The sequence below is a fragment of the Amia ocellicauda genome, chromosome 22, assembly GCF_036373705.1.
Source record: "Amia ocellicauda isolate fAmiCal2 chromosome 22, fAmiCal2.hap1, whole genome shotgun sequence".
Taxonomy (NCBI): Eukaryota; Metazoa; Chordata; class Actinopteri; order Amiiformes; family Amiidae; genus Amia; species Amia ocellicauda.
Genome location: NC_089871.1, coordinates 17,354,065 through 17,373,472, shown reverse-complemented (window position 1 = coordinate 17,373,472; position 19,408 = coordinate 17,354,065). Strand labels below are relative to the sequence as shown.

At 36.7% G+C, this 19,408-nt stretch overlaps 1 protein-coding gene across 5 annotated transcripts in view; it reads left to right on the top strand.

Annotated features, from left to right (window-relative positions):
• Positions 1 to 19,338, top strand: part of nfic (nuclear factor I/C) — a 173,689-nt gene extending 154,351 nt beyond the window's left edge. For all 5 annotated transcript variants that reach the window (XM_066695196.1, XM_066695198.1, XM_066695197.1 and 2 more), the window contains one exon: positions 7,163 to 19,338. In XM_066695196.1, coding sequence (XP_066551293.1) covers positions 7,163 to 7,183 — 21 coding nt within the window. In that variant the 3' untranslated portion in view covers positions 7,184 to 19,338. The remainder of the gene's footprint in view (positions 1 to 7,162) is intronic.
• The last annotated feature ends 70 nt before the right edge of the window (positions 19,339 to 19,408 follow it).

Here is a 19,408-nt window from a genome sequence, read left to right as displayed (position 1 = left end):
TGAAGAATTGAGTAACAATAAGTATTTATTTAAAAAAACTGGCAACAGAATATGTCATAAGAGAGCTTTGGGATGCTGACTCCTGTATTTTGTAAAGGTGCTGCAGAATTATCAGCGTAGCTTTTGAGGCTGTTTTTGTTCTAGAGACCTGAAGAATACTGCCCCCTTGAGGCGATGATCATTGATTGCATGGACCATTTCTTCTGTATGACCTGTTTAAACTGTAAATCTCTCCAATTCTTGTTTAGTTTTAAATCCTTGTCATACATCACGTAATTGTATTATCTTTTCATAAATAGTCATTGTGACAGTAATATATAAAAGCACTATATCATATAAACAGTTCTAAAAGTCAAACATTTCATCACAAATATGGGATTTTGATTAGATCAATTGATTTCCTGTGATATTTTATTGTACCTATAAGTCCAAATGAGTCCGCAACACAAACCGGGTGAGGGGGATAGGGAAATTACATAGAGGTAGCCATTAATAAGTCTACTTGTAAAGTTTACTTTCGTCTGATGCCCTGTGTCCCACATCTATTTTAGTAAATATCTGTGAATACAGCTGATTTACTAAGGTCATGTTTATTACATCAGTGTTCACCGCTTTCTAGAAATACCCAGAACTTGGAGCAATGTGACATTTGAGGGCTCATTTCCTTGAAAGGCATTGTCCTACCTCCAGTTGAACAGGTAATTCATGGAAATGCTCTTCTACATATTTGAGATGTAATACTTTACAGCTGTAAATGATTCATTCACTTTACCACAGCACTGACAAAAGGTATCAATCTTTCTTGCATGTGGATGTAGTGTGGAGTAGTGGTTAGGTTTTTGGAGTGGAGGGGTGTGGTTTCAATCCCAGTTGGGGGAACCTGCTGTTGTGCCCTTGAAGTAGGAACTGTTCCTAGATAGCTCCAGTACAAACCCAGCTGTATAAATCGGTAACTATGTACAAATAATGTGATATATTTTAACAATTGTAAGTTGCCCTGAATAAAGGCACCTTCTAAGAAATATAATGATAGTATACATTTATAAAAAGATACAATGTAGAAAGTTTGTTATCTTGAAGCAATGGAGATAGTATCTGACTATAGACATCCTGAAGTTGTTTCTTCAATCAGGCTCTCTGGGCTTCCAAATAGGAAAGCCTAATCTAAATTGATGTCAACACAATTTGTTCATTGATGCACTTTATAGCTTATTTGGATCGGTTTGAAACATATGTATTTTAGTTTACAGGGCTCTGAATGTCAATTACATTTGTATACTGCTTTATGCACAGAACATTAAAGGTCATTAAAACGAGAGTACATGTCCTACACCACACTAATGACCAAACAGAGAACAGACATTAGGATCAGAAAGTGATCCAGCACGTTGTAAATTTGGAATACATTAAATCGTGGTGAACTACATTACCCCCCCACCCCCTCTCCAACAATGTAGACTTTGAGTGCAATAACAGCTTGTTCAGGAGAGAGAGAAAACAACATTGAAAGAACTGCTCTTGAAACCAGACAGCTGTTTGCATTTCAATTATTTCAAAGCACGCTTAGTATTATGCTGTGTTAATAATAATGGAATATTGGAATCCTGACCTCAAAATAGAAAAAAATATAAAGAAACCGAGCTGTGAGAAAATGTATGTCCTTTAACAAAAACATACCTCACTTGTACCAGTAGTTATGCTGATAGTCATCTTACATAATATGTATGTAAAGATAAATAAATCAGGATTTTCTCTGCCCAGCGATGGACTGACATCCCGTCCTGGGTGTATTCCTGCCTTGCGCCCTTTGCCTGTCAGGATTGGCTCCGGCTTCCCTGCTTACCCTCACCAGGATAAGTGGTTTCGAAGATGGATGGATGGAGGATTTTCCCTGTTGATCCTTTAAGTTGGCATGTTGTTCCTACGTTTTTCAGAGCATTGCCATTTAGATTTTGTATTTTGGGCAAGTGTAGGACATAACTGATTTAATATGTGCATTTCTATGTACAAATAAATATAAATTCTTAATGAAAGACTGAAACTGCTTGGTAAAATATTTGTTTGGGAAGTTGGAAAAAACAGGCAGTAGCCACAAATATTCATAAACGAAAAGGGAGAGTTAATTCATGACTGCTTCTCCCACAGATTGGAGTGTTAATTATTTTTTATTTTATTTCATAATGTAGTCTGCAACAACAACAAGAATGTATTAAATCATTTATTTCCTTTAATTGATGCAATCAATTATAGTTTTTCGTGTTTTTGTTTTGGTTCTTAACAGGGCTAAAGTGGTTTAAAGGCAGGGAGAGATGAAATCCAGAGCCATACAAACTATTCTGTTGTTCAGAAATTTCTGTGGAAATACCTTCTACATCTCTGGGGTAAACAACCAGATATAATTTCTAACAAAGCAATGGATAGATTGGAAAAATTTTATGGACAGTTAATCCATGAACATATACAGGACTGGATATATACTACAGATTAGGCACAGTTCGAAAGTCTAGCTGGCGGTAAAATAAATTGTAATGTTATAAAGCTGATTTACATATATTACTTGATCTACAGCTTATAGGTTTGCTCAAGCACACGTAATTAATATCCATGTCACATTACTATTTGATGCTTCCTGGGTATAATATTGAATTGTATGTAATTATTGAAGTGTAGTGTTTCTTTCTGCCCTGTAGTGCATTTGTTCAGTTACGTGTTTCGGAGGGTATTCTTACATTTATGGCCTATACATGACAAAGGCTTCTTCTTGTATTCTGAAGTATACATGGTACTGATTCCGGTCCCAGTTCTTGACTAGCTCGTCATAGGCTGGCAGTAAAAATAAAATCACATTCAGCAGCTGATAATTTCGAGCGGAGAGTAATTGTGCTTTCATTTTTTTTTACCTGAACAAATATATTCTGCTTACCCACATGATTTTCATAGGCATGAAATATCATCTGTGCATTAAAGATAATCCAATGACAATAATTTCAGCCATGCACATGGGTATTCACTAAATTCTAAATTTCACCATGGTGCAAAATGCTAACCCTTTGCTTCTTCAGTGGTCATAGGTGTGGTGATAAACTCCGTTTTACCACAATTAGTCTTATATCCATCCAGTGTCATTTTGTACATTGTTGTACCCAAGAAGGCCCTTTCTGCCAGTCCAAGCAAACACTGTCTGACCTGTAAATATCCTGCTTACAAGGAAATAATTTAAAAGCACCAATGTTCTGATAAGCTTGTTACCATTTCAATGCCCATTGGAAGTCAACCTTTATATTTTTCCATGTGATCTGCCCATTGGCTGTCCTTGAAGTGGGGTGTCACCTTAGGGTCCCACCCATCTACCCACCAAATGCTTGAGGTTTGTTGGGGACCCAAAAGCACATGAAAGAGAGACATTTCCAAAGTTTGACATCAGTGCAAATGATAACAGCCTGGCTTCCACAGCAAAAGACTCCTCTACCGCAGAGCATAACAAACAAGAAACCTCAAAAATTCATTCCCAGCCTTCCCTGGATGGTTGGCAGCCCTATAGCGGCAGTTAAAAAGTGATGAGAATTCCCTCTGATTAAAGTGCAACCTTATAAATTACATACCTTGTCTTTCTGTGATGGAGTCTTGTGGTCAGCACAGAATCTGCATTTCAAAGGCATTCTAAGCCAGGCCCACCCAACTTCCAATCCATTTTGTTTATTTATGTGTATTGTGTATACGTGTCTACGCGTGTGTCCTTTGATCTAACTTACAACTTATAAGCATGTATGGGTGTGTGCAAATCCATATCCCTTCTTTTAATATACCAGAAGGTCATATTTCTCAGTGAAGTGCTGTTCATACACAGACATCAAAAACAGCTACTAGAAGTCCTGGATCATTGCAAATGTTAAAGTATGGGCTATAGGGACATGGACTCCAAGCCAGACAACCAATTGTGTCCATTTACAGTCCGTGTTTTCTTTTGAGATTGGTCTGATATCCATGCAGCTTGCATCGTGGAGCATATCATATTACAGCCTGCAAAACAGTTTAGGATATGTAAATGTACACAGAGCACCTGGTCTTCATTTCTAAGGTCTGGTCTCCTAATGTCCTTAAAGCAGTGGGTGCTGCCACCCTCCTGTTCCAGAGGGAAAAATCTACTATAACATATAAGCCTCTAGGTAGAGGAAGCACATTGTTGTTGCCAGGTTAGCACTGTTTTTCAGGTTGGACGCATATTTGTTTTGTCAGCAGATGCTGGGCACTTTATTTATTTGCAATTAAAACTATTACACTGAAGAACTTTTTAGATTTGTTTTTGGTTTTATGGTTCATGCCGTCTTTATTACAAATGTTGGATTATAGTGGTCAAGCAAAGCTACTGATCTGTGAAGGATAGATGTGCAAACCTGGCTAGAAACAAGGCTATCAGACTCCTATCCTTGGCAACCCATATCTGACCACAAACTGAATATCCTTTGGGTAAACCTTCTGCCCGTCAGTGTGTCAAATACTTTAAAGTGTGTATGCATATGGCATGTCTGTTCTCACGCGGTGAAGGTATGGTTCTAATATCCCTGGTTGAAATAGCTGCTGATTTTAGTGGTTACTGTCCTTTCATTAAGACTCCAAGATTGTGCACCAAAGTTTTCTTTCTTTCGAGTATCGAGAATTATTCCTATGGAAATTGCATGTACAGACTGACTGCTGGTCCTCTGTCCATGCTAACACAAAACACACATCTAAAACAAGGATCTGGGGCAGGAGACTGTGGGATCCTGAGCTGGTCCCACAGCAACACCACCAGGCTTCATTACCACAGAGGGGGTAGGTTAGTATCTAGACCGATAGGAAGTGGTGTTTTGCATTGGCCAATGCTTCAAGTGGACTGGAACTGGACTTACAGTGCATCTCAGAGGACGCCTGTGTGTTTCAGCTATAATAAATGAGCAATCGTTTTCTTAAAATATGTGATCAATAGTGGTCCTTTTGGCTATCATTTTGACCACAATGATTGGCACAATAAATTAATGATTTAAAGATTTCTGAATACTTGTAGGTCAAAAATAAATAGGACAATCTTATTATTATTATTGAGCTGCATTGACATGTTTGCAGGTAAATCAATTAATTCTAAATATATATAATTAAACTTAATTCACGATGGCTTAAATTAGCGCCATTCGTTTCAACTGGAGCAACAGTGTGTTTCCCCTCTGTATTCGAGACCAAATTGCACCGTTATGAAATATGTATTGACAATGTCTTTGTAGAGTTGATGTAGCATTTGCCAGCTTTGAGAGAATAATACCAGTTGAACTATTCTACTATTTTTGGCATATAATGAATGCTCGTAATGCTTAACTTGGGAAAGGATTGAAGCTGAATGTTAACCACACATGTTTTTTCACTTTTCAGTTTAACAAGAAATTGGAGGGGGGAGGTAAAAAAAAAGTATGAAATCAATACAAATGGGTCTAGTTAGAGATGGCAGCAGAGTGCTGTTAAATGACTAAAACCTTGATGGAAAAAATGTTGAGGGTGCTTTATTCAGCTCTGTGAATTTAAAAGACTTTAGTGGTCTGTAGTGAAAGCCAAAATCTTATTAGGACATATTTTTAAAAAGGCCTGGTCAGAATCCTGCTGGGATCTTTCTCTCATTTAATGGCAGTTTTACTCCATATTATTTTTAATAGCGCTTTTTTGACAAGAGCTAAGTGTTTGGGGCCCATTAAGAGAAGATACTGCCTGATTACGCAGCCCTTGGAATACACATCTATAGAAAACCCAGATGGATGTGGGGTTGCCTTCTGGAAGAGGCAGGGCAATTTAATATAAAAGCTGAGTTTGTTGCATTATTTATAATTGGCATGCAGATGGCATTGGATGTGCCAGTTTTTTTGTTTTTTGTTTGTTTTGTTTTGATTTTTTTTTTCCTCTAGGAAGCTGGTACTGTTAGAGAGTGGATCCTTGGGAACTGGCATCTGGGTCACGGCACATCTGCCAGCTCTTAGCAGTGGAACAAAGCTTGGGAGCTGGCACGCAGATGGCACTGCCATCTGCACAGCAGCACTTTGTGTTTTTTTCTATTCATGAGGTGCCTAGCTGAGGTGCAGGGCTGGCCTCTCTCCGTCCTTTTGCCTTTCTCTTAGGCTGCCCCGGCGCACACTGATGGAATTCCAGGGGGCCTGAAATGCCGTGTCTCTGCTCTGTGCAGCATTGACAGCTTCAGTGGAACCCCCCTATAAATAAACAGTATAAACATCTGACTGCCCCCATTTCTTTAAAAGCAGCATCAGCTGTGTTCTTGAAGGGCCAGATTTAGTGTGTGTGTGGGGGGGGGGTGATTTAATCAAACATTTTATAATATGTAATGTTTAATACTTGAAAGTGAAGGGTATCCATATTACCCTTCACAGTTCAGTTTCTGGCATTTATCAGGATATGTAGTGTTCTTTGGCCCTGAGAGAAAACCAGTGCTCCCTATGGCACTTACACAGAAGGGAAGTTTCTCCTGGCCCAGAGGATTATTTGACAGATCTTAAAATTTTAAAACCTTTAAAGGAAACAGACATGAAAGTTGGCTTTTTAAAATATACATATAAATGTACTCTTGAAGACAATGATTTCTCCTACATTCAGCTCTTTTCAAAATATTGGCCATATATTTCACCACACTCTTTACCTGATTATGTGTGAGACTGTTTTCTAGTTCAGCTTTTAAAAAGGAATTATAAGAACTGTGCCCCCATGGGAAATACTTCCTTTCTCAATTTTCTGATTGTCAGTACACTAAAAACTGTTTTCTCTCACAGCTTTTTATTTACATAAATGTCTGACTTAAATTTGCAATATCCTTGGCCTACATCAGTGATGGGCCACCTGAGTTAATTACTGGGATGCAGGTGTAGTTTTCAGACACCCAGACAAAGTAATTATGGACAAAGTGCTACAAGAGTCTTCATTGTTTTACTTGTGAGATGTTTCAAATGTTTTGAAATTTTGAGGAAATTAAATTATATTTAATAGGGGGCTATGCTAGTAAGAGGTATAGCATTGAGATCATAATGTGCAGTACAGTCTTTCAGTTGATGGCTGCGCTTCATGTTAAAGAAAATAATCTTTGTAATTAATTAACCTTTTTTGTTTTTTCTTCTTTTTCTCTTTTCTCTTTCAGTCCTGGTATCTGGGCAACTGAATGCTAAGGATAATCCTTAGGGAATGGACACAGATTTGTGATTTTGTGTGGAAAATTGTGAAAGATGCAAGAGGGAAAACAATATATATATAAAGATGCTTCAACTCACCTTTTGAAGGAGGAGAGGAAATGAAAGAGCAGACATCGGGGCAGAATGAGAAGAAGTGGTGCAGAAACACTATCACCCCAGCAACACCTGCAGAGAACGCACTTCCGCGTCACCCTTCCCTGGCAACATCGAAGGTGCTGGATTAGTCATATATGCAAAATAGTAATCCTTTATTTTCTTAAACTTTTAAAAACATTCTAATGATATTCCAGCTTTTAAAGGTTTAGGACTATGTCCCTGTCTTTGGAAAACAAATAAGTAGAAGATTACATGGTCTAGCCCAAATAGTGGAGGAAAAAGGTTATTTTTCATTCGGTTTCTCAGACAATCATATATACCTTTTTTGGGGGGGAAATGTTTATACAATTTAACAGTCGTCGTCACTATTTTGTCATATATCAAATCTTGTTTTGTTTTTAATCAATAATGAATTATCCACTAAAATAGACCCATCAAGAGCCACATTCAAACTGCTCTGGTTGTCCCAGATTTATAGTTCTGATCATGTCTACTGTTATATAGGTGGTGTCTCTGTTTGCTGGTTAAAAAACAATTCAGAAAACATGTAGACAACTGTATACTGACTGATACAGGAGCAAATATAGGATGTCTGTAAATACTGATGATCATCAGATTTTGTTATTAATTTGAACACCAAGCTCACCACAGGTAGAATGGGCAGTATAACCTTTAAGGTTTGTGTGGATTACCAATATGTTTGATCAAGTATGAAGGTTTCTTCGCATCATGTGGATAATTGACTCAAGACACTAAACCCTACTAAAGTGTGAACTGAAAGAGCAAGAAGTGGATTTAGGACTGGTGCCATCAGGGGTGTGGTAATAACTGTCTGGTAGTGCTGCATGACCCCATTATCAAGCTTATTTATTTCAGCTGTTTCTTATTAAAGCTTTGACACTTATTGTGCTTTAGTAACACACAACGAAAAAGCAAAGACTGTGTTAGTTAAGTAGCCATAGTGCAAAGAATAGTTTTCTTTCTGAAATCTGGTGTCTGTAATGTCATTATATACCCTTCATAGGGGGGTACCCCGAACATTTAACAAAAAGATCTCTGATAGCGAACTGACTTAAAAGTGTTTGAAATACATAAGTGCAAAATAGGCCATATGACTCCAGATTCTACAGCGACTACTGAAATTACATGCAAACCTGCTTCTTGATCTTTTGAGAACAAAAGATTGCCGGAGAAGGGGCTTGTTGGTTTTATGCTTGTTGGTGTCTGGTTCCACTGGTAATACTAAAATAATTTTAGTATACAAGGCCAAATACAGTGACCCTGTTGACTAGTTTCCAAAAGGGAAAAAAAAAGTTTAAATGCATGAACAAGTGGCAAAATTGAAAGGGTACTTTTTCTAAATTTTCTAGTTAAAATCCCAATATTGTAACAACTGTACAATAGGATTTAGCCATATACTGTGCTTATGTGAAAGCTCCTTTATAATACACAGTGTGGTGTCAGTCAAGTTTGAATGCAACCTGCAAGTGCTCATCCTTCTGCTGTGTACCCCAGCTTCTTGCCCAACAATGACTGGAACTGAATGATTTGAATCTGATCAAATTTTAATAGCCTTGTAAAAGCTCTCAACACTTCTGTCATGGTGCTCAGCATTGTTTTCGATTAAAATCAACTACCTAACCTTCTGATGTTTAATGCTAAAAGAAAGCTATTGCCTGGTAACAGTGATTGAAACTGGTACACAGGGACAAAAAGTGGGGCTGATTACAAATAGGTTTCAGCTTCATCTCCGAGGCATATAGAAACCAACAGACAATACTGAAGAAAGAAAACAAATTGACAATGTAATTGGATGAGTTATGATGGGAACTGATATATCTGTTTTCAATTCAAGTTTTTGGCTGAAATGTTTCTTATCCTCCTCAAAGATACAATTCCAATTGCTTTCTTTTTTTTATTTAAAAATGGATGGCAACTACTTCTCCCAAATTAGTAACTAAATTCAATGCAGAGACAGTGTGCAAACTGCAAACAAAACATAAAAGTTATCCACCACACTGTGTACAATGAGGCTGTTCAAAGTAGTACACTCAGTATATAGTTTATGCAAAGAACATTGTCCCAGACCATTTCATAAGATACCCCAAGTTATTTAAACATCTTAAAATTAAGGTAATAGTTAGATATTTTCCCTGCTCTGTCATTCCCCAATTTGTTTCCATATTCAATACACAGATCTTCCTAAATAATCGATAGGATAGACTATGGGTTATATTTTGCATTATGACATAGCAAGACACAGTTCATTAACAGTTCTGTAAAAGTGGTAAATAGCAAATGTTGCTGCAGTATTGGGTGTAGTAGAGAATACTTTTTTTTGTGTATGTAGATTCAATTTCATTGGAAATTAAAGGCATTGCACTACTATATAGTTAATTTTCTTCTTTAGCAGCTATTTTTTTTGGCATAACCATACAAAATGCTGCAAGTCAGAAGTAGTTTTAGGGTTTTACTTTAGTGACTAGTGTTTTTGTTTTCAGTTGGTAGCAGGGTACATGACTTCTGAGTGTTGGCTTTGTTAAGCTATAAATATGATCGGAACTGTTAATCATATGCCATTGTGTTTTACACACACACACACAAAATAAAATGCATATATATATATATATATATATATATATAGAGAGAGAGAGAGAGAGAGAGAGAGAGAGAGAGAGAAAGAAAGAATATATATAGGCATGAATATGTATGTGTGTGTGTAAGTGTTTCCTTATGTATATAAGAATACAGGAGAAAAGCGCTAGATTTGGAATTACATCCCACAAAATCTCATATATTTGGATTGTTACTTAAACCCAGACAAGTATTTTTCACACCCTGTTCAATGATGTCTAGGAAACGGAATGAATGCCACTGAGGCAAGTGCAATCAGGAGATACAGTAAGATAGTCCTCTGGCCCCTGGACTGTAAACACAGGGGTCCTTTTTTTTTTCGCAAAGCGATTTACTTTTAAAAAGTTTAAAGATGTGTGCCCCTTTTTTGTGAAGAAGAGAACACAGATGCCTTAGTCAATATTGTGTTTTTGTTTTTGTTTTATTCCTCAGTGTTCATAGATGAATCTCAATGTTCTATTCTCGTCAGTTGTACCTTACTGTCTTTATTATAAAGAAAAAATAATATTTAAAAGCAGATCGTAAATAAATAAATAAACCCAGGGGTAGATGTCAAAGCCTGTAATCAATTAAGTCATCACATCCCAGGTTTATTCTCGCTCACTGGGATATTGCTGTTCTAGGCGATTGTGTGGTTGTGCGTGGCGGTGTGGAGTGGGACCGACGGTAGAGTCGCATGCCGTGTATGCGGTTTGGTTGGTGTGGATCGGGGGCGCTAGTTGTGCCTGTAGTATTCGGCAATGCAACACTAGCAAGGAAACTTCATGTACTGGATTAGTGTTAATAACAAATAAAAACATCAGGGCTCAAGACTTCTTTACCAAACCCAACCGTAAGCCATGAAAAGTGCCTAAGATATTGCAAGAGGTTTTTTTTTTGTTTTTGTTTTTTTGTATTGTAATCGTTTTTCCCTTTTTTTATTATAAAGAAGTTAGCTTCAGTTCGCTTCAGGTTGGTGAAAGGTGACTGAAAACATATGTAAGGCACAGAGAAGTATAAAAAGGTCTGGATTACACTAGCCCCAATACATCTGAGTTAACTGTCATTTTTATAGACATTCTTTACAAGGAAGTCTCTCAAGAAGACAATTTTAACTGTTATAAACAAGCAAGACAAAAAAGAGCCCTGTACTTCTGCTATCAGCGCTTACATAATCAAACTGACACATATCAAAGCTGCATATATATATATATATATATATATATATATATATATATATATATATATATATATATATATATATGACTTTTAAATGGCTTTTAAAGAAATACTGTCCATGCACGCTGGTTATTTTTTTATAACCTTGGGTACCGCTTTGCAAATTCAAACTAATCGGCAACAATGTGCTGCAGACTAGACCTATATTTATTAATAGAATACAAACAGTGACTCTTATTTAAAGGTGCTGATACAAAATAAGTATACATATATATTAATGCATGGTGCTTTCAACAAGAAATCATGTGATTTAGCTCTATTTGTCAGCATACTGCTGAAATGAGTGCATGGCAGATTCTTTTAGTTACTCCTTCAAATGCAAGCCCCCCTGCTCTCCTCCCCCCCAAACCCATATAACAGAGAGTTTGTGCGGATGGGTTTTTTTGTTTTGTTTTCTTTCTTTCTTTTTTTTAAAGTTCCCTATTGTTTAACTTTCTTCTACTTTGCACGAGATTTTATATACCACATTATGTGCCTTGCCTTTGGTAAAATAATTAATTCCTTTTCGTGTAATCGGTGTCACTGCACAAAAAAAGAAAAAAAAATGCTGCATGTCTGATTGCTCGTCATTAACTGAAAAAAAGGTTGCCATTTGTATAAAAGAAAAAAAATGAAAAAAGAAGAGAAAAACAAAATGAAAAAAGGGGTTTTTAAAATTCATAGGATATGGTAGTGGCACTTATCAGTATTGGGATGCTATTTCTGTTGTTTTTTGTTAATATTTTCATTTTGTTTTTTAAGTAGTCTTGCCATCACATGGAATCATTGCTATGTTGTGAAGTCACAGATTTTTTCTCCTTTTTATTATTTTATTCCCCCATATGTGTCTTCCAGCTTATATTATTGTAATAATATATGAAAATATGCAATACCAGTTTTGTCTATACAGATAGAAGCATTTAGCTAAGGTGAACTGTTCTTTGTTTTGTTTAATTGACTTTGTTTTAGATAACACATAGAAATTGCAGAATTAATCATGTTTTTAGTTGAGATTTTAAGACAAAAAGGAAGAAAAGGCTTGACTTTTGTTTTTTGTTTTGTTTGTTTTTTGTTTTCGAGATTGAGGCTGGTTAAAGGTGAAAGTGGAAAGGGGCGATAGTTGCGGTGTGGGGTGGGGAGGGCGGACTTTTTATGGAACGGCTGTGAAGCACTGTGCTGGATGAACCAATTTGAAGGCTTTATTTTCTGTCCTTTTTCCATCTTGCATTTTTTTCTGATTCTTTTAAATGATGGTAAAGGCTGTAGAGATTTACTGGCAATAAGAATTGAAACTCACAGCTCAGTTTCTGCTGCCAAAACCCTATCTCTCTAGTCTTGACCTCTCCAAAGGAAGCATTTTGTCAATGGCCAACTAAAGAGTTAAACCCTTCATCTTTAAAATTAAACACAAGGTATTTAACTGGTTTCAACTGGAAAACAGTTCACATAAGCTGTGTGCCAGCAGCACTAATGTTGGCACTGTTATTCTCAGACACCACAGGCTCAGAGAAAAGCTTGTCAGTCCTGTCTCCTCGCAATGAGGTTTCTGCTGGGTGGAGAGTACTGTACTTTTTAAATAGCACCCATTTTAAACGGGGGCACATGTTTATTTCTAATGCCACTTTCAGAACTGAGGAAAAATAACTAATTTGTCATAATTCTAAGCCCCTTTATTTTGTTTAAAAACAACATCAAAAAACACAAGAGATGTAACAAATCTGATCAAGATAACTGGTGCAAAACTCTGTTCCAGGTCTAAAGACAAATTCTTTCACAAGAACGCAACCTCTCCTGTTCTATGTGCACTATTAAAGCCAGCCAGAGTGCTTCACAGCTCAAAGTCGGCCTTCATTGCTGACTTGAGCTGCTTGCTGGGAAATCTTTGTTCCTTTGCTTTCATAGCTCCTTCAGATTGTACATAGAGAAAACAAAAAAAGAGAGAGAAAAAAAGCAATAGTTTTATGGGCATAAATACAGCAGGGCAGCAGTGTTCAACGCTAATAAGAAAAAAAAGCATCAAGACATTTGGCTTGAGTTGGGGGTTTGACTAGAGAGAATATGAGTCATGTTGGGCCAGGGAGTAGTGGCAGACTTCAGCACTACTTGGAAATGTTGTCCGAGGGGACAGTAAACAGTGTGACACATGCTTCTGGCGCAGCCCCCGTCTCATTCCTACCATGTGCAGTAAGCTGCCTTGCTGGGGAGGGAGGGATGGGTGGGGGTGGGGAGGATTCTGTAATTTGTAAGATGTATAGTTTTGTTAAGTACCTAACCTACCCTGTTTGTAAGGTGAAAAACATTATGATAAAAAAGTACAAAAAAAGTTCCATTACACTGGCTTATAAAGAATGTTCAGCATTATGTACCATTTGTAGATTTTGTTTTCTTTATGGAAGTGAGGACATTTTCAGTTTTAGACTCTCTTTCCACGTGACTATGCTCAAACTACAAAAAAAGACCTCTTTTTATGGTTTTGCATATTCCTATACACAGCAAGTATAGGCTACTGGTGTCAGAGTCAATGTAAATGGAGAAAAAAAACTATTTTATGAAGAAACCATTATGTTGATCTTAAGAAAAAAAAAAAAAAAAGACTTACAGATATTTAAAAATGTTTTATCTGAAAGCCGCTTCGATTTTTTTTTAAATTAGAGGATAGATGTTAATTTGTTACTGCTTAGCATGATGGGAGTATAAAAAGGGTTTTGTGTACTTTTAGTAGGGTCAAAAAAGGCCATGTGAACTTTTGTTATGCAATGTACAGTATTGTTGCTGCAATGGACAATGCAATGCTGGTAGCTAGTATATATATATATATATATATATATATATATATATATATATATATATATATATATATGAGAAAAAGGCAGAACAAGAGGTATTGTTTACATGCCCGTCTTAAAACTTGGCGATGACAGTTTGCATGCACGACAGTGGCACCTGCTGACAGCAGAATGCTTAAAGAAGGCATTCCTCTCAATCCATCAGCTCCACACGCAAAAGAAAATGCTGCCATACCTCAGCAAGCAACTTTTATATTTGTTAAACAGGACATGGTGTGGGGCTAGGGTTGCTGGTGAGCGGATGAGCCATTTTATTGGATATGCAATGTTTGGCATATATTTATCTTGATTTTGGATCATGTACAAAGGCAAGGCCTGATCAATTCCCTGATCTAATTGCAGTCAAGCAGGAGATTAAATCAGTTTGAAAGTGCTCTGTTTTGACCTGATTAAAAAATTGTGTCCAAACCATCCAATTTACGTTTATAGTGGTTTTGCCACTGTGTTGTTTACAAAGTTAAATTCTTCCTCCCCAAAAGTACGATGGCCACCTTGTCCATGGAAGGCTATGGTGACTACCTCATAAAATCCCATTACTCCTCCACTTGTGTTCAAAATAATGCTGTTAAAGATGCTTTCCAATGCTCTCCACTGCACACCAAAATAATTACAGTTGTGCTGCGCATTATTTCTAGGTTTTCCTATTGTTTTTTAAATTCCTTGTTTTATTTTTCAGAAGATCGTTTTTTAATTTCCTTGCATCTTTCTGGACACTTAGGATGTTGGATAACAGACCAAATCATAGAAACACTAAACATAAATCCAGAAGGATGCTGTTAGTCAGAAAAAACAAACAAACAAGAAGGGCTCCTGATGTGACTATTACCATGTGATGACACAAATGGCTTCATCTCTGTAAATGTTCACAAGTTAACCTGTTCCCTCACTCCATGTCCTGTGAAAATTTGCACTGTTCCACACTTACATCTTCTCTATTCAGCCTGTTATAACTCCAGACAGTGTGCCACTTGTTTGAGCAATGTGAAGATCATCATCGCCAAGTGCCACAGCATTAGTGAAGCCAACACCATTTATTAGGTCTACAGTGCAGGTTATATTTTCTTTTGTACTCAGCTAAGTCAAAAAACAAAAATAACAAAAGCAGGGTTTACAATAACCCTTTTAAAGTGGCTTTTGGTGATTATTGAAGTTATTTGAATTTGATGCATGTTAAACCTGTATTTATTTGTATGCCCACACTTCTTTTTCTATTGGCTGACAATACTTTGTGTAACTAGAAGTTACATTAATGCATCCATAAAAGTGTAAGGTATTTTGAAATAAAGAAAAGGATTAAAAAATATATTTTAGTGATAAGAAATAATATCTGGCCTTTCTGATTTGGACAAAAAATATATAGAAGGGAAAAAACTTGTTTTGCAAACGTTATGTCAGAATTATAAAATGCTTCAAGTCCAGTGGAGGGGGGTCTGCTGTACTTGGCAGGAATGCCTGCATGCTGACTTGCAGTCTGTCCTAGCCTGTACTTCACAGCACACATGCTGTGTCTTGAAGGAATATACTTATGGATTTGAGCATTTAGCATTGACTAAGTAACTTCAAAATCACTTGTTGTCATTTTAAGATGTGCCAGTTGCTTCAGTTAGCCTGAAGGGAATATGCAAATTCCATCACCATTTTTCCATGATCCATTTCACACTTCTTCATTTTCTGTCGTGTGATCTTTGAATTTTTATTGTATTTAATTTTTTTCCACATCACAACACAAGATATGCCAAGGCCATGTTTTTGGCAGATTGCACTAGATATACTGGTATTGATGTTTCATGTAACAAAACTTCACCTAAAACGTGCATCTCTGGAAATATCTTCAAAATTGAACATTGAGAGAGAGATAAAAACAGCTGTTTTAATCACTTTTTTATTTGTATGTATTTATTTCTGTTACATGGTTATCGCATAACCCAATAAGGATAGCCAGTCATTTTTGCATACTATTAATATGGCTAGAGGAAATTAATCGTACATATTCAGACTTTAGCATTTGATTTGTAGTATCAGACTGGGCTGATGAATACATTTGCTTGTATCAATCGTTGACAATCATTAGCAAAGTCGGCATTTTGTTTTGCCTTGTTTACATACAGGGGCTCCTGCTGTGTGCCCTGGTCACCTTCCAGCACAGGGCTGCAGTGTTTCTTCCAGAGATCATGGAGCTTGTTGCTTTAGTAAAAGGAAAAGGCCTTTTTAAAGGCTTTAGACCACCACTTGGTTCTGTGTGCCTTCTTCTGACAACACAGCGTGAATGTCATTTATTGTTTTTCGATTTCTTGTACCTTGGGGAACACTGCCTTTGGTGAGTGTACAGGCTTCTGGGTATTAAAGAGATATTAGATGGCCATTTAAACGACAACTAAAGTACAATTTATTTTGAGTCCTGATGCATGTGCTAAGGAAAATATAGTACAGTAGTTGTTTCTATCTGGTGCACGCTAAAGGGCTACTATAGTCACATCATGGAAGCATTTCGTAGCTTCCCACATCTGGAACTGTGAAGCCAGAAGAAGAGAGAAGCTTCTGATTAACCAATAACCATGAACAGCATTTCCTTCTTAATTTTTTTACAATAATTATAACAATATAAGTGTTGTTGTTTTTTAACAGAACAGAAGATATTTAATTTTATCGTGCTTGACATCTTCACAGTTTTTGTAAAGATCTGAATACACTCGAACCAGATACCTGTGGACAGTTCCAGAGCCAAGTGGTGGTGCTTTCTTTCAGTTGTTTTTTCCCCTCTGAATGAATACCCAGGTTGTTCCTTTAAATTTAAATTTGATTTGGTTCATCATCCTTACAAAGTTTATTTTAAGAAACACATTCAGGGTTGTAGTGTTACCTAAAGCAAGGGCTATACAGACTACCCAGCCAGTTCAGTACCAGCTGCAGGTGACTTTCTCAAGCAAACGTCATCCATCTACATGCACACGATCCACCTGGGAAATCCACCTGGGCATTTTGAGTGTTGGGGGGGTGGGGGGGGCCTGCTTGAGATTTGCTCAGTAAAACAGGCAAGGTTGTGTTGATTATCGCCTGGAATACTGTTCAGCAACAGTGAAATATATGGAGGGTTTGCAATGCAATGCCCAGGTCACACTCCTGTGAATGTGAAACCCTGAGGGCTTGAGTTACGGACGATCTATTTCATACAAGCAAGGCTGAGCGCCCTATACAAGCTTATATCAGAACTTTGCACATTTGACCTCTACCGTTCTGATGCTTCTGGTGCTACTGGGGAGATTTTTTCTCAGGGTTATTGTGACAGGGGGCCCCACCATGCATCACCACTAAAGCTTAAAACTCAATTTGAGAAATAAATAGAAAAGAAGCAAGAATTTGAGAAAAAATATTTACTACAGGAATTTAATATAGGAATATAGGAATAATTAAGGTGAAATCATAATCTGAAATATCCTGAATATTCCCTTAAAATACACTCTTTTAGGACAGCAACAGTGTTGTACATTCTAGGCAAAAAAAAAGCAAAAATAAATAATTACATTCAAGAATAACCCCCCCACACACACATTGTGAATTTAATTTACTGAACGGGCCCCTATTCACAAGACCCTGTAGTCATGGCAACCCCCATGGAGCACAGGTTTGTTTGAATGGGAAGCTACCAATTCATGGAGCCAGGTTTCATTTCATAGCGAACGTGTGGTAGAATCTGTGCCGACTGCTTCATGGAATGCGCTTGTACTCGGAATATTTGGTTTTATATCTGTGATTTTTCTTATTTTATTTTTCTTCTCAATAAGCCAGCAGGAAAAAAAATATATAAAAAGAAATACCAAAAATTATTTCAACAAGCAGTGCCTGTCATTTTACTGCTGGTTCCTTTTATATATATCACTCTTTCTAAATATATATACATATATATATATATATATATATATATATACACAAACATGTGCATATGTATATGTATATACTTAGTCTGATATTACTGGAGTCATGTTTAATTTGCAGGGTCTGTGGGTATTCAGGGCTCCACCTTCCTGCTTACTTTTTCACATTGTTCACTCTGCCCTGTGAATTCGAGTTGTCATGATATGGTTAACAGAGACAGGGCATTCCTACACACCAGTAAAGGCTGTTGTCTTTGTTGTCTGAATTATGTTGAAATCAGAGGAGTCAGCTTACCTCAATGGAAAAAATATATAATTCAGTGAGCGCCACAAGATCAATTTACAGTCTTGAACATCCAGCTGGAGGAATCCTGTATCAATTTAGATAATGGGATCCTACAACAGCACTGGTTGTATATTTGTATTTATTGTTTGTTCTGGGGTGGTGACTTTTAAAGACAGGAAGACCTCATTCAAATGGCAGCCGCAGTTGCTATCTGTATTCCTCATAGCATTGTACTGGGGGGAATTGTGGAAGTGTGTAAGGACAGTATTATTATTGCTTTCTCATCACTCAAGCTCAGGTGAGGAGAAGGTCACAAGAAAAAAAAAAAAGCTTTTCAATGGACTTTTTTTTTTTCCCAGCTCTACCCCCTATTTCACTTGTTTGGAAAAAACAAACTAAACAAAAAACAATCAAATTTAATAATGAAAGGTTTATTGCACTTATTAAAAAAGACTGTTAAATTGATCTTCCAAAACTGCTTTAAACAACTCAAATGTACATTAACCTATCATGACAATGCAAGTGTTCTAACTTTTTTTTTTTTTTTTTAAAGCATGCTGTTTTAATTTCTCCACATTTAGGAGAACATGTTTGGAGGTGAAAAAACAGAAAGTTTTGAGGTGTTTCTCAGAGAACACACTGATGCAGTGTTGACTTTTAAGGGTTTTATCATTATACTTTACAAATATTACCATAGTAGTTTATCATTTATCGCTTGCTTGCTGCACAGACATACACACTACACACCATGAAATAACATGTGGTGGTTTAGTTGTCACATACCGCAAAACACATCACATAGCTGTAGCTGATTCAAATGTATATGGCTCATTACACTTTGGGTTTGCTTTTTTCCCTTTCAGAAAAAACTAAGATTTCAGCAACAATTAAGTAACGTAGTGATCAGTGTAAAGAAACTGTGACTGCACTCTTTCATTGCAGTCTTTTTCTTTTGTCGGGCAATAGAATGTGTTTCTGCAGAACTAAATTACCACATGTTTTCAACTGGTGTGGGAAAAAAAAAAAACAGCTTTGACAATATTTGATTATATCATTGTATTCAGCCATTACTGTTAGCATATGCTCATAACTACATACAATTACTGGAAGTGAGTATGTTTCCCTATGCAAAAAAAAAAAAAAAAAAAAAAAAAAAAGTATAAAAAAATAAACAAGCTATGCTACAACTCAGACTCTCATGTGTATTGTGATCTTTTTACCAGGAATCTTTAATGTATGATTGTTATTTTTTTAATGTATATA